The sequence below is a fragment of the Salvelinus alpinus genome, chromosome 7 (assembly GCF_045679555.1).
Source record: "Salvelinus alpinus chromosome 7, SLU_Salpinus.1, whole genome shotgun sequence".
Lineage (NCBI taxonomy): Eukaryota > Metazoa > Chordata > Actinopteri > Salmoniformes > Salmonidae > Salvelinus > Salvelinus alpinus.
In genome coordinates, this window is record NC_092092.1 from 60636946 (window position 1) to 60661220 (window position 24275).

At 42.9% G+C, this 24275-nt stretch overlaps 2 protein-coding genes across 3 annotated transcripts in view; both read right to left on the reverse strand.

Moving 5' to 3' along the window:
• The window catches only part of LOC139581391 (protein diaphanous homolog 1-like), a 93448-nt gene extending 78092 nt beyond the window's left edge, over positions 1-15356 (reverse strand). Inside the window, exon 1 of one of the 2 annotated variants that reach the window (XM_071411108.1) lies at positions 14608-15356. In XM_071411108.1, the coding sequence (XP_071267209.1) occupies positions 14608-14712 (105 nt within the window). In that variant the 5' untranslated portion in view covers positions 14713-15356. The remainder of the gene's footprint in view (positions 1-14607) is intronic. The other variant, XM_071411106.1, reaches the window with a different exon arrangement.
• Positions 15357-21448: 6092 nt separating this feature from the next.
• Positions 21449-23235, reverse strand: LOC139581393 (small integral membrane protein 32-like). The gene is made up of 2 exons (XM_071411110.1): positions 22432-23235; positions 21449-22182 (listed from the first exon to the last, which is right to left on the reverse strand). The coding sequence occupies exon 2, from the start codon at positions 22139-22141 to the stop codon at positions 21812-21814; it is 330 nt and encodes a 109-aa protein (XP_071267211.1). The 5' UTR covers positions 22142-22182; positions 22432-23235; the 3' UTR covers positions 21449-21811.
• Positions 23236-24275: the final 1040 nt, after the last annotated feature.

Below are 24275 nucleotides of genomic sequence, written 5' to 3' on the forward strand. Positions count from 1 at the left end.
AAAGAATTACTGCAATTGAACTGGCTACAATGGGAAATCATAGTAGTCACAAAACAGTTTGGTCAACTGCTACAGTCTTTCCTTCCACTGGCATACTGTTATGTTCAGCTCATAACTGTTTAATTTGTCTTTGTTGTCTTTTGGTCAAGTGTTAAAACAGTCAGTCTGGACAATCCCTCCTTCGCCAGTTAATGTCACTTCTCCCAGCTCTTACTGACACCTACCCATGAGCCCTTTCTTTCCATTTCCATCCTGACCTCAGTCCACCCTGGCCTAGACAGACTGGACCAAATCTGAATCTACACACAAAAGTATGTGGACACCCCTTCAAATTTGTGGATTCGGCAAGTTCAGTCCCACCCGTTGCTGAAAGGTGTATAAAATCGAACACACCGCTATGCAATCTCCATAGACAAACATTGGCAGTAGAATGGCCTTACTGAAGAGCTCAGTGACTTCCAACGTGGCATTGTCATACGATGCCACCTTACCAACAAGTCAGTTCGTCAAATTTCTGCCCTGCTAGAGCTGCCCCAGTCAACTGCAAGTGCTGTTATTGTGAAGTGGAAACGTCTAGGAGCAACAACGGCTCAGCCGTGAAGTGGTAGGCCACAAGCTCGCAGAACAGGACCACTGAGTGCTGAAGCGCTTAAAAATCATCTGTCCTCGGTTGGAACACTCACTACCCAGTTCAAAACTGCCTCTGGAAGCAACGACAGCACAATAACTGTTCGTCGAGAGCTTCATGAAATGGGATTCCATGGCCGAGCAGCCGCAAACAAGCCTAAGATCACCATGCGCAATGCCAAGCGTCAGCTAGAGTGGTGTAAAGCTCACCGCCATTGGAAATGCGTTCTCTGGAGTGATGTATCACACTTCACTATCTGGCGGTCTGACGGACAAATCTGTGTTTGGCCGATGCCAGGAGAACGTTGCAAGCACAAATGCATAGTGCCAACTGTAAAGTTTGGCGGATGATAAATAATGGTCTGGGGCAATGAAGGGAAATCTTAATGCTACAGCATACAATGACATTCTAGATGATTCTGTGCTTCAGTTTGGGGAAGGCCCTTTCCTGTTTCAGCATGACAATGCCCCCGTACACAAAGCGAGGTCCATATAGAAATGGTTTGACGAGATCGGTGTGGAAGATCTTGACTGGCCTGCACAGAACCCTGACCTCAACCCCATCTAACACCTTTGGGATAAATTGGAACGCCGACTGCGAGCCAGGCCTAATCAGCCAACATCAGTGCCCGACCTCACTAATGCTCGTGGCTGAATGGAAGCAAATCCCCGCAGCAATGTTCCAACATCGAGTGGAAAGCCTTCGCAGAAGAGTGGAGGCTGTTACAGCAGCAAAGGGGTGACCAACTCCATATTAATGTCCATGATTTTGGAATGAGATGATGGACGAGCAGGAGTCCACATACTTTTGGCCACGTAGCCAAATCATAGACGTATGTTTCACAAGTTTGAATAGCACAGTATAATACAGTAGAGTAAAGAGAAGTATAGTAATGTACTGAACTCTGCTGTGTTGAGCTGTGATGTTCAAACATAGGAGGGTGACATTCATAATATAGATCAGACAGGGACCCATGCTGTTACCGTAACTCCCCTACCAGATGTAATTCCACTTCACTTACTGTAACTCAATAACCAAAATATACTGAACCAAAATATAAACGCAACATGTAAAGTGCTGGTCCCATGTTTCATGAGCTGAAATAAAAGATCCCAGAAATGTTCCATATGCACAAAAAGCTTATTTCACAAAAACGTTTTGCACATCCCTGTTAGTAAGCATTTCTCCATTGCAAAAATAATCCATCCACAGCTTAAACAGCATGATCATTACACAGGTGCACCTTGTGCTGGGGACAATAAAATGGCACTCTAAAATGTGCAGTTGTCACACAATGCCACATAGGTCTCATGTTTTGAGAGTGTGTGCAATTGGCATGCTGACAGCAGGAATGTCTACCAAAGCTGTTGCCAGAGAATTTAATATTAATTTCTCTACCATAAACCGCCTCCAATTACATTTTATCGATGGCAATTTTGAATGCTCAGATATATCGTGATGAGATCCTGAGGCCCATTGTCGTGCCATTCATCCTCCTCCATCACGTTATGTCTCAGCATGACAACGGGCGGCCCCATGTCGCAAGGATCTGTACACAATTCCTGGAAGCTGAAAATGTCCCAGTTTTTCCATGGCCTGCATACTCACCAGACATGTCACCTATTGAGCACGTTTGGGATGCTCTGGATCGACAGCTTGTTCCAGTTCCCGCCAATATCCAGCAACTTCACACAGCCATTGAAGAGGAGTGGGACAACATTCCATATGCAACAATCAACAGTCTGATCAACTCTATACGAAAGAGATGTGTCTCGCTGCATGAGGCAAATGGTGGTCACACCACGATACTGACTGGCTTCCTGATCCACGGCCATACTTTTTTTTAAGGTATCTGTGACCAACAGATGCATATCTGTATTCCCAGTCATGTGAAATCCATAGATTAGGGCCTAATGAATTTATTTAAATTGGCGGATTTCCTTATATGAATTGTAACCATAAAATTGTTGCATGTTGCGTTGATATTTTTGTTCAGTGTCAATTTTTTTCATATCTCACACCACATTCTTTATGCAGACATCTTTGAATCTTAATTCAGAGCAGATATTTAAGTGAGTTTTTTGAAAACGTGGTCGCATAGAAACCCGAGGGAGATTTGACCTTCTGTTACCAAAGCTTGAATCTGCACAGTTCGTCCACTCAATTTGCTTTTGCACATTTCTCAGTGGAAACTTAAAGTGCATAGAGTTGTATGGTTTGTCAAACTTTGAAGTCAATGGTTTATATTTGGTGTACATTTTAAAGTGAAAAAAAAACTAGTCAGAGCATAATTCTGTTAACGTGGAATTGCCCCTATGCAGTTACAGAACCCACAGCCTTGTTCTCAGCAGCTTGATCTGACTGTCTGAAAACCTCCACACATCCCTGTCCAGTATTGACCCTCCAGGACACGTACAACTTTCCTCCCACTAATTGGCATGGCTCCAGAGTGAGTAGGTTGACAGCTGGGTACTTACACTCAGACTGGGAGACAAGGCTCACAGCTTATCACAGCTGTTCCAGGAAAATGGGGAGACTAGAGGGATGCCTGCAGTGAGGAAGTGTCCATTTCGATAATGCTCCAAAACAAAGCCTGAGTCTCCGTAATGAGGAGACTCTGTGTACCTGTACACCCACCCAGAGCATGCTTCAGCAGAATCTCACACACACACACACACACACACACCTTTCCCACACACTCAATTTCCCACACACACACACTCACTCCCTCCCTCTCACACACACTTCCTCTCACACACACACTCACACACACTTCCTCTCACACACACACTCACTCTCACTCGCTCACACACTCACTCCCTCTCACACAGACACACTCACTCCCTCTCACACAGACACACTCACTCCCTCTCTCACACACACTCACTCCCTCTCTCACACACACACTCACTCCCTCTCTCACACACACACACACACACTCACTCCCTCTCTCACACACACACACACACTCACTCCCTCTCTCACACACTCACTCCCTCTCTCACACACTCACTCCCTCTCTCACACACTCGCTCCCTCTCTCACACACACACACACACACTCACTCCCTCTCTCACACACACACACACACACTCCCTCTCTCACACACACACACTCACTCCCTCTCTCACACACACTCACTCCCTCTCTCACACACTCCCTCTCTCACACACACTCACACTCACTCCCTCACACACACACTCACACTCACTCCCTCACACACACACTCACTCCCTCCCTCACACACACACTCACTCCCTCCCTCACACACACACTCACTCCCTCCCTCACACACACACTCACTCCCTCACACACACACTCACTCCCTCACACACACACTCACTCACACACACACTCACTCCCTCACACACACACTCACTCCCTCACACACACACTCACTCCCTCACACACACACTCACTCCCTCTCACACACACAGCTAATATTCATGCCAGTGTTTGATAAGATCCCCTCTCTATAGAAACAGAGATCCTAGAAGCCCACATACCAAAACCAACTTTCTTTCTTCTTTTCCCCCCCCCCATGACCACCCTCCCTCTCATCCATCGCTGTCTCTCTCCTTGTCCTTTGCCCCTCTAAACTCATCTCTCTATTTTCTGTACAGGGCATTCGGAAAGTATTCAGACCCCTTGACTTTTTCCACATTCTGTTACATTACAGCCTTATTCTAAAATGGATTAAAATTGTCCCCCACCACCAAAAATACACAAAATAGCCCATAATGACAAAACAAAAACTTTTTTAGAAATGTTTGCAAATGTATTAAAAATACAAAACTGAAATCCCACATGTAGTATCTCATTCTTCTCTGCAGATCCTCTCAAAATGTATCAAGTTGGATGGGGAGCGTCACTGCACAGCTATTCTTAGGTTTCTCCAGAGATGTTAGATCGGGTTCAAGTCTGGGCCACTCAAGGACATTCAGAGACTTGTCCCGAAGCCACTCCTGCGTTGTCTTGGCTGTGTGCTTAGGGTTGTTGGAAGGTGAACCTTCACCCCAATCTGAGGTCCTGAGAGCTCTGGAGCAGGTTTTCATCAAGAATCTTTGCTCTGTTCATCTTTCCCTCGATCCCGACTAGTCTCCCAGTCCCTCCCGCTGAAAAACACCCCCACAGCATGATGCTGTCACCACCATGCTTCACTGTAAGGACGGTGCCAGGTTTCCTCCAGACGTGATGCTTGGCATTCAGGCCAAAGAGTTCAATCTTGGTTTCATCAGACCAGAGAATATTGTTTCTCATGGTCTGAGAGTTTTTAGGTGCCTTTTGGCAAGCTCCAAGCGGGCTGTCATGTGCCATTTACTGAGGAGTGGCTTCTGAAAGGCCATTCTACCATGAAGGCATTATTGGTGGAGTGCTGCAGAGATGGTTGTCCTTCTGGAAGGTTCTCCCATCTCCACAGAGGAACTCTGGAGCTCTGTCAGAGTGACCATCGGGTTCTTGGTCACCTCCCTGACCAACGCCCTTCTCCACTAATTGCTCAGTTTGGCCAGGCGGCCAGCCCTAGGAAGAGTCTTGGTGGTTCCAAACTTCTTCCATTTAAGAACGATGGAGGCCACTGTGTCCTTGGGGACCTTCAATGCTGCAGAAACAGGATGCACAGGAGCTCAATTTCATGTCTCATAGCAAAGGGTCTGAATATTTCTGGTTTTTATTTTGAACAAATTTGCAAAAGTTTATAAAAAACAGTTTTTGTTTGTCATTATGTGGTATGTGTAGCTTGATGAGCAAATATTTTAATTTAATACATTTTATAATAAGGCTGTAACATAAAATGTGGTAAAACTAAAAAGGGGTCTGAACACTTTCTGAATGCACCGTATGTAGTTATGGTGAAAACTAAGTACACCCCCTGAAAAAACTATTATTTTTGTACATTTGGAAAGATGGATAATGTCATCTTCACTTCAACACTATTGACAGATAAAGGTAACCTAATTTAACAAATCACACTGACAGATTATACTTTGCAATAATTTATTCATCAAATGCAAATCCATAGTGCAGAAAAATATAAGTACACTCCTAACTTCAATAGCTGGTGTTTCCCCCTTTGGCCGTTTCTTGTAACTGTCTATCAGTCTCTTAGAGCGACCAGGAGGAAGTTTCTCCCCACTTCTTTACAGTACTGCTTCACAACTGTGTCATGTTGGAGGGCTTTCTTGCAATCACAGCCCGCTTCAAGTCCCCCCACAGCTTTGACAGGAAAGAGATCTGGGCTTTGACTCGGCCATTCCAGAACCTTCCATTTCTTCTTTCTGAGCTATTCTGTTGGGGCTTTTGGATCATTGTCCTGTTGCAAGATCTATGTTGGGTTCAGCTTCAGCTTTCTGACAGATGGCCTCACATTCTCCTCAAGAAAACTCTGGTACAATATGGAATTCATGGCTGACTAAATGATGGTACGTTGGCCAGGCCCTCAGGCAGCCCCAAACCATAATGCCACCGCCTCCATGTTTTACAGTTGGTATGAGGTTCTTCTGTTCAAAGGCAGTGTTTCATTTTCGCCAAACATGGCGTCTGGCTTTTGCGGCCAAACAACTCCACCTTTGACTCATCTGTCCAGAGCACATTGTTCCAGTAGTCTTGGTCTTTATCCAGGCGTTGTCTGGCAAACGTCAGTCATATCTTGATATTATTTTTTGAGAGCAGAGGCTTCTTCCTTCCTGACCTCCCACGTAGGTCAAGTCTGTGCAGTCTACTTCTGACAGTTGATTCATGTACTTCGACATTGATTGTGGCAAGAGAGGCCAGAAGATCCCTTGATGTTACCCTGGAGTTCTTAGAGACTTCTATGAAAATCTTTCGGTCAGCTGTTGGGCTGAATATGATAGGACGATCTGTCCTAGGCAGATTGCCAGTGTTATGGAATTTTCTCCCATTTGTAGATGATCCGTCAGACAGCGGAATTATTTACTTCGAATTGCTTGCAAATGGATCTGTAACCCCTTCCAGACAAATGGACATCAATAATATGTATTCTGAGGGCCTCGGATAGGTGTTACCACACACCCATATGGTTAAGACCAAACCAGACCGAGTTCCTCATCTTTATGGAAGGCTGGACACTCCCAAGTAACTCTAATGATTTTCTAATCATTGCACCTGTTTTGGTGCACCTGATTCTAAGTTTAGCCATTTTATGTGATGGTAAAGGTAGGGGTGTCCTAACTTTTTCCGCATAAGGAAATTGCATTTTTGTTTATTTTAATTTCATAACATTTTCAAAGTTAGATTTTTTTTGGACTGACACACAGAGAGATAGAGATATATACCCCACTCCTGATCATGACCTCTCTCTTCTGTTATACAGGCCTCGTTGGTGGCGACTAAAGAGAGGGGGACAGAGTGCGGGAAAGAGAGGGGGACAGAGTGCGGGAAAGAGAGGGGGACAGAGTGCGGGAAAGAGAGGGGGACAGAGTGCGGGGAAGAGAGGGGGACAGAGTGCGGGGACGAGAGGGGGACAGAGTGCGGGGACGAGAGGGGGACAGAGTGCGGGGACGAGAGGGGGACAGAGTGCGGGGACGAGAGGGGGACAGAGTGCGGGGACGAGAGGGGGACAGAGTGCGGGGACGAGAGGGGGACAGAGTGCGGGGACGAGAGGGGGACAGAGTGCGGGGACGAGAGGGGGACAGAGTGCGGGGACGAGAGGGGGACAGAGTGCGGGGACGAGAGGGGGACAGAGTGCGGGGACGAGAGGGGGACAGAGTGCGGGAACGAGAGGGGGACAGAGTGCGGGAACGAGAGGGGGACAGAGTGCGGGGACGAGAGGGGGACAGAGTACGGGGAAGAGAGGGGGACAGAGTGCGGGGACGAGAGGGGGACAGCTACCTGAATTGTAACTAAGAGAGAAATGGCGCTTACTGAATCTGTTGCTTGGCTCAGGCCACTTCATGCTATGTTCCGGTTAAGTGTCATGACTAGAGGTTGACCGATTAAATCGGAATGGCCAATTAATTAGGGACGATTTCAAGTTTTCATAACAAAATCGGTATTTGGACACCGATTATGGCCGATTACATTGCACTCCACGAGGAGACTGCGTGGCAGGCTGACTACCTGTTACCTTGGCTCCTTGCTGCACTCGCGTAAGTTTAATGCTTGCTAGCAACTTATCTTATAAAAAACAATAAATCTTAACATAATCACTAGTTAACTACACATGGTTGATGATATTACTAGTTTATCTAGCTTGTCCTGCGTTGCATATAATCAATGCGGTGTCTGTTAATTTATCATGGAATCACAGCCTACTTCGCCAAACAGGTGATGATTTAAAAAGCGCATTCGCGAAAAAAGCACTGTCGTTGCACAAATGTACCTAACCATTAACATCAATGCCTTTCTTTAAAATCAATACACAAGTATATATTTTTAAACCTGCATATTTAGTTAATACTGCCTGCTAACATTAATTTATTTTTACTAGGGAAATTGTGTCACTTCTCTTGCGTTCCGTGCAAGCAGTCAGGCTATATGCAGCAGTTTGGGCAGCCTGGCTCATGGCGAACTGTGTGAAGACCATTTCTTCCTAACAAAGACTAATTAATTTGCCAGAATTGTACATAATTATGACATAACATTGAAGGTTGTGCAATGTAAAAGCAATATTTAGACTTAGGGATGCCACCCGTTAGATAAAATATGGAACGGGTCCGTATTTCACTGAAAGAAAAAACGTTTTGTTTTCTAAATGAAAGTTTCCGGATTTGACCATATTAATGAGATAAGGCTCGAATTTCTGTGTGTTATATTATAATTAAGTCTATGATTTGATATTTGATAGAGCAGTCTGATTGAGCAGTGGTAGGCAGCAGCAGGCTTATAAGCATTCATTCAAACAGCACTTTCCTGCATTTGACCGCAGCTCTTCGCAATGCTTCAAGCTGTTTATGACTTCAAGCCTATCAACTCCCGAGATTAGGCTGGCAATACTATAGTGCCTATAAGAACATCCAATAGTCAAAAGGTATATGAAATACAAATGGTATAGCGAGAAATAGTCCTGTAACTACAACTTAAAACTTCTTACCTGGGAATATTGAAGACTCATGTTTAAAGGAACCACCAGCTTTCATATGTTCTCATGTTCTGAGCAAGGAACTTAAACATTAGCATTTTTACATGGCAAATATTGCACTTTTACGTTCTTCTCCAACACTTTGTTTTTGCATTATTTAAACCAAATTGAACATGTGTCATTATTTATTTGAGACTAAATTGATTTTATTGATGTATTATATTAAGTTAAAGTGATCATTCAGTATTGTTGTAATTATATATAAAAAATAAAAATGTAGGCTGATTAATCGGTATTGGCTTTTTTGGGTCATCCAATAATCGGTATCTGTGTTGAAAAATCATAATCGGTCAACCTCTAGGCATGCCGCTAACTTAGATTTGCATGGCTGATTTTAGGCATAACGATGCTAACTTCAAGTCAGTGCTAAAATAATATGTTGAAGGGATAATCCACCCCCAGAAATAAAAAGCATGAAACTCCTGTCAATTTGATGAAAGCCTATGTTCAATAACAATTTTCCCCATGATTTAACTTCTAAGTGGTCCGTCTGTGAAATCAGGAAATCGTAGAGGAACGCGTCCCAGCTACATGCAATGTTCCCTCTAATCTGCAAGCAAGCAGGTGTGCAGCTCCCCGGGACTGCCGTGCAGAAGAAATACCAGCCCACACAGAGAAGCACTAGGTTGAATGTGTGCTTGTTTTGATGTGTGCACATTTTTTAAATATCCTTTGCTAGTTATTAGTCCAGTTATAGATCATTTGTAGTCAGCAATAGGGGAGTGATTGCTTCCAACAAGAGCACAAAATGTTCAAAAGCAAGTCAAGTAAAGAGCTTTTTTTGTCTTAAAGGGGCAGCGTTGTATTTTGAGTAGCCAATAGGCAGAGGGTAGCATTATTTGTCTGATTCTCTGTAATAATGGTATAGGAATAATAATGTACTTTATTTTTTAAAGTGGTTTCTTGCATCAAACATCACAACATTTCCAGTCAGACAAGGAGGGTTTTTTCCATAATTTTTTCCCCATAATCTCATGGAATGTAAGCCTATTTTTTATTTATTTATTTAACCTTTATTTAACCAGGTAGGCTAGTTGAGAACAAGTTCTCATTTGCAACTGCGACCTGGCCAAGATAAAGCATAGCAGTGTGAACAGACAACAACACAGAGTTACACATGGAATAAACAATAAACAAGTCAATAACATAGTAGGGGGAAAAAAGAAAAAAAAAGAGAATCTATATACAATGTGCGCAAAAGGCATGAGGAGGTAGGCAATAAATAGGCCATAGGAGCGAATAATTACAATAAATCATCAGATGATCATGTGCAAGTAGAGATACTGGTTGAATACCATTGAAAACATTGAATACCACACATTGGCTGCTACTGTAGGCTGAATGATAGAACAGCTATTTCCATGTTGAAATGTTAGGGGATGCATTTTCTCCATTCTGTTTGATGGTAGACCTACATTATGATCACATAACCACAGTAGCCTACTTGACCACTGTCTAAAACGAACTTAAAGCGAATACAGCCTCAGTGTTCACAGTAAACGCACGCTGGAAGTTTGTGCTCTGCAGACCTGAACTTTGCTCAGTGCCCCAAAAAATGAGAGGGAACATTGGCTACATGGTTCTCGTCACTGGAGAGCACACTATCACATTTCATAACGCTTTTAAAAGAATTACCTGCATTCCAGATCACCTAATCAGCCAATAGATGGATGTGTTCTAGACAAGTATGGCCATACCATCTGTTTATATTGTCATGACAAAGTAGATATTTCACTTAGATGTGCCCAACCTAAATAGTGTACCAAATTATTCAACTCGGTTTCTCCTTCAAGTACCATCTTGCAATGCGCCGTGTGTCTGTGGGAAAGGGCCGTTGTTGCCTTAGCAACTGACTCTACTCAGAGAGACTCCTAAATTGATTGTTCAGTTTGTTTAGACTACTTCACATGCTGATATAGACGTTAGTATTATTGTGTGTAGCTATGTAGCTAGCTATCCAGCCTAGAGAGAGCATTGCAGGGGGGGGGGGGGGGTTCAACCTCCCTGGCCGTCAGTAAAGAGCTACACACACAAACCACTCCCCACTCCAGGTCGAGACAGTGGCAACCATTTCCAATAACACCATTCAAGAATTTCACCATGACTTAAAGATACCAGTTCGGCTTCTCACTCAATTGATACTCTTGGGATAAAATCAAAAACTAAAAGATTATAAGGGGCAATTTCAAGTTAATTTGACCCTAAGATATCCTCATGTTAAGTCTGGGTGAGGTGAGACACCTTAGTAAGTTGTGCAGCACTCTCCTATTGGACAGCAAGCAACAACAACAACAACAACAAAAAAATCAGGAAGTGTGCATTACTATGGTGATGTAACCTGCTGCAGAACCTACAGGTGGCAAAGCCACAGCAGGAAATATGCGACTTCGAAAGGAAATAAAGTCTACCAGCTGGAATGGATAAGTGCAGTCAGGGATCAGTCACACAGAGGATCTAGACGTGGTTGATTGGGTGTGCGTGTGCATGACCATGCTTGGCAGATCCAAGCACTATGCACTTCTGATGGCTGCACACAGCTCATACACCCTGTGCTAGCCTTCAGCCTGGGAATTACCAGGGACATCACCATACTATATCACCATAGTTAGTTGCCGATATGATATGAACTGCGATTCTCTCAATTCTATGTGTTGCGATTCGATACTGTGATTTGATGTTCCACACATATTGCTCACTATATGTCTGCTGCAGAGAGACAAGAGAAGGTCATGAGAAAATAAAGTTTTAATCAGTCAAGGAAATAAGTGCTAAAAACATGTTGGCTACCTATTTAAAAAGTAGATTGAGCTACAGGATGACAAATACCTGAATTTTGGCGCAAGTACAGCTGACTAGCGCTAGCTAATGCTAACTACAATAGGAAACATAACTAGCATGCTGGCCAGCCAGGGTTCAGTGAATAATTCCTTGACCAAACAGGCGTGTAGCTCTGAGTAGGCCTGCCACGACCATGAGGATCAGAGGTCAGGTTCTCACCTGAGACATGGGTCAGACTCACTGACAGAGAAACATCATGGCAGTTTAACAATGTGCCTGGGATGACCAGGGGTTAGCTGAGGAATGCCATCCCCTGATACTAGAAGTGTGTGTGTGTGTGTGTGTGTGTGTGTGTGTGTGTGTGTGTGTGTTGGGGAGGCTAAACATGGCAGGTTAACAGAGTTATGCCATCCCCTCGTTCATCGCTCTCTGTGTTGGAGTAAGGCCCTGCATGCTTACACCATGAAGCAGCCCAGTGCGCCTTCTCAGACATGAAGCAGCCCAGTGCGCCTTCTCAGACATGAAGCAGCCCAGTGCGCCTTCTCAGACATGAAGCAGCCCAGTGCGCCTTCTCAGACATGAAGCAGCCCAGTGCGCCTTCTCAGACATGAAGCAGCCCAGTGCGCCTTCTCAGACATGAAGCAGCCCAGTGCGCCTTCTCAGACATGAAGCAGCCCAGTGCGCCTTCTCAGTTTAAGAGTATGGTCCAAAATATCAACAGTGAGTTGAGTTGTGTAAACGTATTTACTACCCACACTGGTGCCTCTGGGCCCAGCCACAATAGATGGAGAGGAGGAGGGGTAGTGTAGTGACAGAATGGTTACTGGGGAAGAAAAAAAATGATTTCCTGCTTTTCATTTTTGCACAACTTCCTGCAACAATATAGACCGAAGAGTCAGAAGGCTTGTGTCTTTGTTAGCGAATAACAAGCAGTTATGTACATGCAGTTACTAACTCAAACTGGCCTTCTAAAATCTTGAAACGTAGTAAAGAAACATTGAAATAGTAAAATGAGGTAATAGCTGGATTTGTACTGTAGCCTGATTGTTTTCCTAAATGAAGAGAAAAATGTAAACGAAAAAACACTCTGGATTCTGTCCAAGAAAAAGGATGTTTGACAAAGAAAAGCAGAAATGACTCCCATTCTTTCAATACAAATGAAGAGTTTAAAAGGTGAGCCCATGTTGTCACTGAACAGCCCAGCGACGCACACCAGATACAGTTTAACATTAAAAGGTCAAACACCTGCAGACCACACACAATAATCCAATATTTAGATATACGCCCTAAAAGGGAAGACAGAGGGATTTACTAAAGTTAGCTAAGTAGCACAGAATGGCGTGTTCTCTGGTCTTCGCCATGCTCACACACACACACACACACACACACACACACACACACGCAGGTGTGCACATACACAAGTATAATGCAGAATGCACACCAACACAGAGATATACACTGACACGGTTCTTGACACAGCTCTTCAGCCAGCATGTTTGAAGATCAGAGGCTGTCTCATGTTTTATCACCTCTGTCACTTTCTCCTCAGTGAGTTGACAAGCTGTGTCCAGCCTGACTGACACTGGGACAAACAACACATTACACCCACCCAATCCAAGGACTCAACACATGGGCCTACCATAGCGATCGTCACCTAGTGGGCTACGTCAGTAGCATAGAGCAATGGATCAATGATCTCCTGATCCATGCCTAACAAAGCTCCATCCTCCAGATGCTCATCGAACTCAACAACATGAGCTAAAACAGAGACAAAGACAACAGACAGCATGCGAATGTGACGAAAATAAAGAAAACTAAAAATGTAGTCAAAGAGAGGAAAAGGTACAAGTATGTAGAGGATGAGATTCCTGCAGTGAGCGAAAGCCTTCCTCTGCCTGCTTGCTCTGGCATAGCAGACTTATTACACAAGTCACTTATCCAGTTAGGACAGACAAAGCGCACTCGCTTTAGGCTACATACTCTGCAGCTGTATGCATATATCTGACTCAGCCTCATAGCCATGTCATCTCTAACACTGCTCTTTTTAATCCACTGTGGAATGTCTACTAATAATATCCACCCCCCTGCAACCCCCCAAATCTGAACAACTCAACAGGTAGAGGTCAAGGGTTCTGTTAGTGTCCTAAAACTAGGTGTGTTCACCATCAGCCAATCAGTGGCCTCCGTCTGGTGGGATGAGCATCAGGTGGGGGCAGTGGTGCATGCTGGGAAGGGTTATTTCTGCTTGAGGTGTGTCCAGGTAGGGTCGATCTAATGACCTCTGTGTTAGAGCTGAGATGATCAACCGAAAATGACACAGACCACCTTTCGTGGACATTTTGCTGACATCGTTCATCACATTGAATTACCCATTCTTGCCATGGGTACTCACTGGCTATGATGTTACTACATCACCTCCACCAGGTTACTACAGTCAGCGCGATGTAACACGTCAGTGTTTAACTCTACGATACAAAGTAGCATATTCTTTATGTTGATGATTTAAATCAATTTCCCATTCAAAATCGTTTCTGTCATTGTAACGTGTAAATTACATTTCCGAATAGTAGACTGCAAGGGAGACAATGAATTTGCTTGCGGACGTGTAAAAGAACATATATTCCATATCTGTAATGTACTTTAAACTATACCTTGGTTCAATCCGGAGACAGTAACCCGTTAACCCCGAATTATCTCCAAAATAAAACAACATAACTTGCTACCGGGTCACAGTTTCCAAACCGCGAGTCATGCAGTTTGTTACAATGTCACTCATTGCAACACTTCAGAGTATCAGCAGGTGGCTAACTAACTACTTCCTCATGTGTTCACAAACCAAGGTTTGACATTAGCCTTGCAGATTTCGGAGTTGTCGCAAAACACACTGAATAATGTTATAACTGGTTGCAAATTAAATATAATCACAAGCAGGTCCGCTAGACAGAGTTACAAGTGATATAATGACAAGCCACTTGTTCTACCAAAAAAGTAGCTGTTGATGAGTCCACACTTGTTCAGCATGTTGCCATCAGAGCTCATAAATAACATTGAACAGGAGTGCATAAACTAGCTAACTCACAGTCAGTGAAATATGAATACGTACAAATTTCTTTTTCCCGTCTCCATCTTCATTATTTTTCTTTTCTTTTTTGTCCTTCTTGCTTTTGGGAGCAGCAGCAGAGGCAGAATTTCCCGCATTAGGATCCATTGTGATAGACAATTTCCTCAAAGGGAGAACAAAAATAAACAAACGAACACACCCGGTGATAACCGTATTTTTACACAAAAACAAACTGACGCCTCGCTACCAAGTTATGAAAAGTTGTCCTTTCCAACGAAAAAAAGTCTGGGTAGCCCCTGATGCCTGTATGTACTCGCCTAATGTTACTGCTTTTGGACTAGTTACTATTAGCGAGTGGCTAGCTAGCTGCTAGCCAATAACCCGAACCCCCGCCTGTGATGGAAAAAGGAGGGAAATTTAAAGTACCCCCAAACAGCCGGAGGAAAACGTATAGGAGCCACTCTTGACGACTCTTTGTTGTTGCACCAAACACAACTTTACCATTACTTTTAGTTAGTTAATGTTGCACAGTTGTCGTCCCAAAGAAAGAGGTTGCCCGTAATCCTTGCAAATATTGAGTGCCTCCCTGTCAGTAGTGGCTAACGTTAGATATCTTAAAACTCGGTGAACATAGACGGCTCTTCCTACTAATACAAATTGTTTCTATACAACACGGTAGTCGTGTGGGTTTCCCATATTCGTGTCCATTACTGCAACAAGTTAACTTTCCCGAGTGACAACGTTCAAACACATCCCCAGTAGTCTTCTTCCTGTCCTGACAAATTAGAACGGGTGGGGGAGGAGCCATGCGCACTAGAACTACACCTGAGAGATTTGACAGAGATACAGTAGATTAGGTATTCCCAAACTGGGGTACGCGAAATGGCTTCGGGGGTACGCCAAATAAAAATGTGATTCACTTTTTTTTTAAATAAAAATTCAAACAGTACATTTATATTTTCCAACGGGGGTATATATTTGGGTAGGTTTTTTTTCTCGTCTCAGTAGCCTAATTTCACTGCCATTAAATACAATTAAACCATCTTGTGTTCAGCAAAATAACAGCACAAAGTCAAGTACAGGTAGCCTAGTCAAATAATTAACATCCAATCACATTAACCGTTACTCTCTCGCAGGAAACCTTCACTCTTGCGCAGACATTTAGAAACGAAACATGACAATTTGAAAATAAGCCACAAGAGTTTTTTGAGCGAGAATAAAGACGACTTTCGTGTAGTAAGACATGTATAAAAGCGACAGATACCATTAATAAGAAGGGGCTAGAAGCGTCTTATATGGTGAGCTACCAAGTGGCTAGGACAGGCAAGCCCCATACTATTGTGGAGGACTTAATTATTCCTGCTGATGCGGATATGGCTGGGACAATGCTGGGGGAAAAGGCCCAAAAAACTATACAGACAATATCTTCATCAAACAACACATGTGACATGGCATGAGATGTTTTGAAACAATTACTGCTTTGCATACAAGCCAGCGAATTATATGCGTTACAGCTGGATGAGTCAACAGATGTGGCGGGCCTGGCACAGCTCCTGGTATATGTACATTATGTTTATGGTGGGTCAATTAAGGAAGACATCCTCTTCTGCAAACCACTGGAAACCAGGACAACATGAGAGGATTTTTTTTAAGTTCTGGACAGCTTTGTGACTTCAAATGGACTTTGGTGGTCAAGATGTGTTGGTATCTGCACTGATGGCGCAAAAGCCATGACAGAGTGCAAGCAATTGCTCCCAACGCCACTTGGGTACACTGCAGCATCCATCAAGAGGCTCTTACTGCCAAGGGAATGCCTGACAGCTTGAAAGACGTTTTGGACACTGCAGTGAAAATGGTTAACTTTATTAAATCAAGGACTCGTGTATTTTCTGCATTATCCAATGATATGGGCAGAGACCATGTAATGCTTTTACAACAAACAGAAGTGCGCTGGTTATCAGGGGGCAAAGTACTGACACGTTTTTTTTATTGAGAGATGAGCTTAAAGTTTTCTTTACTGACCATCATTTTCACTTGTCTGACCACTTGCATGATGACGAGTTTCTCACACGACTCGCCTATCTGGGTGATGTTTTTTATCACCTGAATGATCTGAATCTAGGATTACAGGGACTCTCCGCAACTATATTCAATGTGCGGGACAAAATTGAGGCTAAGATTAAGAAGTTGGAACTCTTTCTGTCTGCATTAAAAAAGGACAACACAAAAGTCTTTCCATCATTGTATGATTTTTTGTGTGCAAATGAACTCAAGCTTACGGACAATGTCAAATGTGATATAGCGAAGCACCTGAGTGAGCTGGGTGTGCAATTACACAGGTACTTTCCCGAAACGGATGACACAAACAACTGGATTCATTATCCCTTTCATGCCCTGCCTCCAGCCCACTTACCGATATCTGAACAAGAGAGCCTCATCGAAATTGCAACAAGCGGTTCTGTGAAAACGTAATTTAATCAAAAGCCACTGCCAGATTCCTGGATTGGGCTGCGCTCAGAGTATCCTGCTTTGGCAAATCACGCTGTTAAGACACTGATGCCCTTTGCAACCACGTACCTATGTGAGAGTGGATTCTCGTCCCTCACTAGCATGAAAACTAAATACAGGCACAGACTGTGTGTGGAAAATGATTTAACCTGTCTGGCTCTGGGGTTCCGCTAGCGGAACTCCTCCCACATTCCACTGAAAAGCCAGAGCGCGAAATTCAAAAAATATTTGTTAGAAATATTTAACTTTCACACATTAACAAGTCCAATACAGCAAATGAAAGATACACATCTTGTGAATCCAGCCAACATGTCCGATTTTTTAAATGTTTTACAGCGAAAACACCACGTATATTTATGTTAGCTCACCACCAAATACAAAAAAGGACAGACATTTTTCACAGCACAGGTAGCATGCACAAAACCAACATAACTAACCAAGATCCAACCAAACTAACCAAGAAACAACTTCATCAGATGACAGTCCTATAACATGTTACACAATAAATCTATGTTTTGTTCGAAAAATGTGCATATTTGAGGTATAAATCAGTTTTACATTGCAGCTACCATCACAGCTACCGTCAAAAAATAGCACCGAAGCAGCCAGAGTAATTATAGAGACCAACGTGAAATACCTAAATACTCATCATAAAACATTTCTGAAAAATCGATGGTGTACAGCAAATTAAAGACAAACATCTTGTGAATCCAGCTAATATTTCCGATTTTTTAAGTGTTTTACAGCGAAATCACAATATATCATTATATTAGCTTACTACAATAGCCTACCACACTACCGCATTCATTCATCAAGGCACGTTAGCGATAGCAATAGGCACGTTAGCGTTAGCGAATAAACCAGCAAAATATATTAATTTTCACTAACCTTCATAAACCTTCATCAGATGACAGTCCTATAACATCAGGTTATACATACACTTATGTTCTGTTCGAAAATTTGCATATTTAGAGCTGAAATCAGTGGTTATACATTGTGCTAACGTAGCATCTTTTTCCCAGAATGTGCGGATATTTCTATTAGACTCTCACCTATTCTGACCAAATAACTATTCATAACCTTTACTAAAAAATACATGTTGTATAGGAAATGATAGATACACTAGTTCTTAATGCAATCGCCGTGTTAGAATTCTAAAAATAACTTCATTACGACATAAGGCTTACGTTATGGCGAGAGATGCCCAAAACCTGGGCGCAAAACTAATAGTTCACAAGTTCGACAGATATATGAAATAGCATCATAAAATGGGTCCTACTTTTGATGAGCTTCCATCAGAATGTTGTACAAGGGGTCCTTTGTCCAGAACCATCGTTGTTTGGATTTAGAACGTCCTTTTTCCCTCTTGAATTAGCAAGCACAGTAGCCAAGTGGCGCGAAGCTCTCCTTCCTGAACAAAGGCACACAACGCAACACGCCTAACGTCCCGAATAAATTTCAATAATCTAATAAAACTATATTGAAAAAACATACTTTACGATGATATTGTCACATTTATCAAATAAAATCAAAGCCGGAGATAGTAGTCGCCTATAACGACAGCTTTTCAGAAGGCAATTCCAGGTCCATCCTCACGCTTTCCAGAAAACAGGAAATGGGTGACACGTCATGCCAAGAGGATTTATTCCACCTCAGACCAAGATAAACACTCAATTTCTTCTCTCACTGCCTCTTGACATCTAGTGGAAGGTGTATGACGTGCATGTATACTAATACACATCAAGCCCATTTATAGGCATGCCCTAGAACAGAGCGTCGTTTTCAGATTTTCCACTTCCTGATCAGGAAGTTTGCTGTAAAAGGAGTTCTGTATTACTCACAGATATAATTCAAACGGTTTTAGAAACTAGAGAGTGTTTTCTATCCAATAGTAATAATAATATGCATATTGTACGAGCAAGAATTGAGTACGAGGCCGTTTAAATTGGGCACGATTTTCCCCCAAAGTGAAAATAGCGCCCTCTGTCCTCAACAGGTTTTAAGACTCTCTCCAATAAAATCCAACATTGCAGAGTTATGTGCATCCTTTCAAGCACACCCTTCTCATTAACCTGTGGTGAGTTATTCACAATTTTTGATGAGCAAATAAGGTTTTATATGTAAGATGGCTAAATAAAGAGCAAAATTATTGATTATTATTAAATTATTATTTGTGCCCTTGTCCTATAAGAGCTCTTTGTCACTTTCCACGAGCCGGGTTGTGACAAAAACTCACACTCATTCTTATGTTTAATAAATGCATCATATAGTGTGTGTGTGGCAGGCTTACAATTATGGCAAAAAAACAACATTTCAGAGTGGCTGAGCCTGGTGCTAGAGGGGTTATGCAGCTGGAGGTTGAATGTTTGAAGGGGTACGGGACTATAAAAAGTTTGGGAACCACTGCAGTAGATGGACAGGTAGAAGGGCCCTCAAGTCATTCTTGTAAATTTGATGAATGTGAAAAAAAATCACATGTGAAGTACAAAGATGCAAAACAAATTAATCAAATCATACTGAATATAAATAGAAAAGTTGAAGGCTTAATTTAACTTGATTGAAATGTAGCTTTGAATAAAGTAGCCTATAATTTCCGAATCCCCCCGCTATATTTTTGGTGTCATATTTTAGTCGTTCCAGCTCAGCTCCAGCAAGATTCACTATGACAAAATACCGTTAGAATGTGTTTGGGGTGTGGTGCATAGTCGATATTTTTAACGATCCCAACATATGGAGTTGAGAAAGGTATTTTACTCAGCCTATGTCTTAAAAACACAAACAGACACAACAATATAACGAATCCACCTCTGCAGTTCACTGTGATATGGAAATACTATGTTTCCTCATTAGCTTAAATTTGTTTTACGATTTCATAATTATTTATAATTTTCCTTGGAGTTCAAGGTAAAACTAATGACCGTCTTAGGCTACCACCTAGTGGTTAAAACACAAACAGCAGGCTCGTTTTCTGTCAACGGTTGGCCTGAGTTATCTTCGGGTCATTCAAGTGTCAAGAAAGTTTCACCCCTGTCTAAAACAAATCAAATGATCATGATTCTGAGCACAACAAGTCTCAATGACTCAGCAGTAAACTCGACTAGAAATATGGGAAGTGGTGGAAAAAGTACCCAACTGTCATACTTGAGTAAAAGTAAAGATACCTAAATAGAAAATGACTCAAGTAAAAGTGAAAGTGACCAAGTAAAATACTACTTGAGTAAAAGTTTTAAAGTATTTGGTTTTAAAAATACTTAAGTATCAAAAGTAAATGTCATTGCAAAAATGTACTTTAGCATCAAAAGAATTTCAATTTCAAATTCCTTATATTAAGCAAACCAGTTCGCACAATTGTTCATGTTTTTTTATTTGCGGATAGCCATGGGCACACTCCAACCCTCAGACATCATTCAGAAACAAAGCAGGTGTGTTTAGTGAGTCCGCCAGATCAGAGGTAGTAGAGATGACCAGGGATGTTCTCTTGATAAGTGCTTGAATTTGACAATTTTCTGTCCTGCTAAGCATTCATACTTTAGGATGTAGTGAAGTAAAAGTTGTCAAAAATATAAATTGTAAAATAAAGTACAGATACCACAAAACACCACTTAAGTGGTACTTTAAAGTATTTGTACTTAAGTACTTTATATCACTGAGTATGGTGCTACGTTAGAGTATAGGCAGCATTAGCTGTGGTCTATCTTTCCACAATATGTCTTTATCTTTCCTTCAGAATGTGCCGACTCCGTCGACCCAAATCCAGGAAGGACAGGCCTCCAAATTATGCTTTGTTGACTTTTATTTTCACTTCAAAACTCACAGCAATTTCCATGAAATAATAATCCTACCCATGTGCTCAAATCCATGAAAATGTCTTTATCTAGGCTGGCTGAGGAATTCGTTCAAGGTAAACCTGCACTACACACACACACACACACACACACACACACACACACACACACACACACACACACACACACACACACACACACACACACACACACACACACACACACACACACACACACACACACACACACGGAACTGTCTCGGCATCTAGTGGATATGGAGACATGTATCTAATTCTCCATCAAAGGTATTCTGGAACAACATATTGAGTGGAGTCGGCGTAGACAGCGAGGCCTCTGGATAAAAGGATAGTCAATTTGTCTTGGGCGATGTATATCAGCGTAAACCATTTGTTCTGCGAGCAATTACACTAGTAAATTGTGAGTGTCGGCTTGATTAAAAAATAAATGAAAGCGCGTAATATACAGGGATTGCATTCATGAAACCTCTTGTCTTGGATATTCATCTATCAATCCGTGTCACCCCATCATCATCATCATCACCCTACGATTTTCATATAGCCATATTGAACTAGATGGACAAATATAATATATTTAATCATAGTTTTACACAATACAAATAATGAAACTTTAAGCTCAGAATTACACAATAGATATACATAAGAGCGCATTACAGTGCTGTAATATAAAATGTTTTATGTTCAAAAACAAACAAAAAACATACACCATTATATAGACCTACACGTAATGACATTTAGCCCAGTTTGGAAAAGGGAGCGTAATAGGTCTCTATGTCATTGTGCCAAATGAACACGTAACGGTTACGCACAGCGTCTGGACTATGCATAGTCAATATAACACATCCCTCCATGAACACATTCATAACACACGTTACCTAATCCTACAGACATTACCAGCTGAGTTGGTATCGGGTTCTACTTGTAGGAGGTCCGGGCCTCTCTGAGAGACCGATCGTAGGGCATGGAGGCGAAGAAAGAGTTCCTCAGCTGACAGTTGATGAAGAAAACGATGAGCAGCACGAGCAGAAACAGCAACAGACATATTATCAAGTAGGTGGCCAGGTCCGGTTTGTTCAGCTCCCCGTACTCCCGCATCCCGCCCCTGCTGCCCGTGGGCCTGAGCAGCGCCGCCATGTTCACCGATCCGTGAGATGCGTTAACGGACACGGTCTCGTGCGTCTGGAGGGCCATCCCTAGGTCGAAGTCTAGTGCGTTGGTGGAATTCAGCAGGATTTGTCTCAACATGACCTCTCGCGTCACCGGCCGTCCACCCGGTCAACGTTCAACTGGGAAGGGAATAAAATAGCAGTTTCTAATCCCAGATCAAGCTATATAATGATCAATCATGCGAATGTATTTAAACAGTTCACAAACGACCATAAGAACACAAGTGGGCTACATACCCCTGTGGAAAATAATGACGCACATGGAAAGACATGGAGTGTGTCAACACGGGAAAGGAACTGAGTGTCTCTATCCATAATAGCCTATCTCATATGAATCCGTTACTTACTCAAATCAAATCAAATACTTACTTTGGTGTGTTCCGCGAGTCCCCGCAGGTGAGATGGAGATCCAGGGAAACAGAGCCCGCATTCCTCAGGCTTTGTTTGCTCTGTCCACTCTCTCCCAGGGAGGACGCGCTCTATAGAGGCGGTGTTGTTTTGACACTAAATCCGCCGCGCTAACAGACCATATGCCGCCTGTCCTTAAGCCGCAGAACTGAATTTCGCATATCCATGTATGTCTAAGTCACTCAAAATCACCATAGGTTGTCTAGTCTCGTTACCGGTGATGTAGGACTAAACCGCCATGCAGGAGCTTCTCCGGCCGTAGCGATGAGATTATGAGGACGGAATTCCTCTGATATCATTAACAATTTGAATCCTCTGATTTCTTCAATGAGAGTTATTACCGTAAACACCAGAGTAGCCTATCTGGAAGTGACAATCGCCCGCTATGCAAATTGATTGGCTACTTGTTATAATTGGTAAAGTTTATAAGGTTGATCCAAGTGGCTCCTTAGCGCGCTGTAATGTCTTTGTTGGAACGCGGGCAGAGAAAGGGTAGGCAAGGGGCACACCGGTTCACTCCCGGTTCCTTCTCGCGCGCCACTCACGTTCTTATATCCAGGAAAGGTCGATACATCTCGGTTTTGAGTGCCTTCAACTCAAAACGATCCCCTGACGGGAATATCGACCCAGACCCGAAGAGAATGGTGGGAGAGAGATAGAAAATGTATAGAATACATAAATATTCTTCACCAGCTCCCGATGGAGCTCTTTCTCTCTCTCTCCATTTCGCATACAGATTCCTCCCTGCTTCGGTTTGTGTGTTGTGGGGAGAGGACAGATTGATTACCGAGAGGGGAGACAGGGAGCGCGCCGGATGGGCTCCCTGTGCGCGCAGGGTTGGTGAGGAGATGTCATTGGACAGGAATGTGTTAAAGTCACGCGTGTCATGTGACGCCTTGTCTCCCTCACCCTCTCGTTTTTCTCCCAACAGGTCCTTCTTCATTTGAGAAAAAGTGAGTGAAACAATTGTTAGGGCAGTGCGGAATCTCTCAGGGTAATTAAAACACAGAGCGAGAGAGAGAGAGAGAGAGAGAGAGAGAGAGAGAGAGAGAGAGAGAGAGAGAGACAGAGACAGAGACAGAGACAGAGACAGAGACAGAGACAGAGACAGAGACAGAGAGACAGAGACAGAGACAGAGACAGAGACAGAGACAGAGACAGAGACAGAGACAGAGAGAGCTGAGCTTGGGGAGGTGGGGAGGGAGGCAATTAAAGGAACAGCCCCCAACCAGACATGCAACTAGGCTGCAATCTGAATGCATTTATCTTAACCCTCATGTGTAAACGCACATCCAACCCCTCTCCTGAAAAATACACATGATACAAGTACATTCTTCTGGTAGAGCCGGAAAGTTAGTTTTTCTCAGAGAGAGTGGATGAGTACTATGACAGTGAGACTGATGACAGGCATCAGGCATGAATACAGCACAGCCCCTGTATAGAAACCACAATGACGACATTTGTCAGAGATATTCAAGTGAAGGTGACCATTGGAATCCAGCATTATTGCAGTGGGTATTTGGGTTGGATATTATTAAAACAGCACTACCTTAAAAGGTTGGCTGGCTGGTTCATATTCATGAGAACCTGTCGTGGTCACAACAGAACGACAGACTGACATGGTCCACTGAGACACACACACACAGTCTCACAGTCTCACAGTCTCACACACACACACACACACACACACACACACACACACACACACACACACACACACACACACACACACACACACACACACACACACACACACACACACACACACACACACACACACACACACCTGCCAAGCGAGGAAAGAT

Bases quoted from the DNA above. Each gene is read 5' to 3' on its own strand.
- LOC139581393 (XM_071411110.1), bottom strand. From the start codon at position 22,141: ATGTTGAGACAAATCCTGCTGAATTCCACCAACGCACTAGACTTCGAC.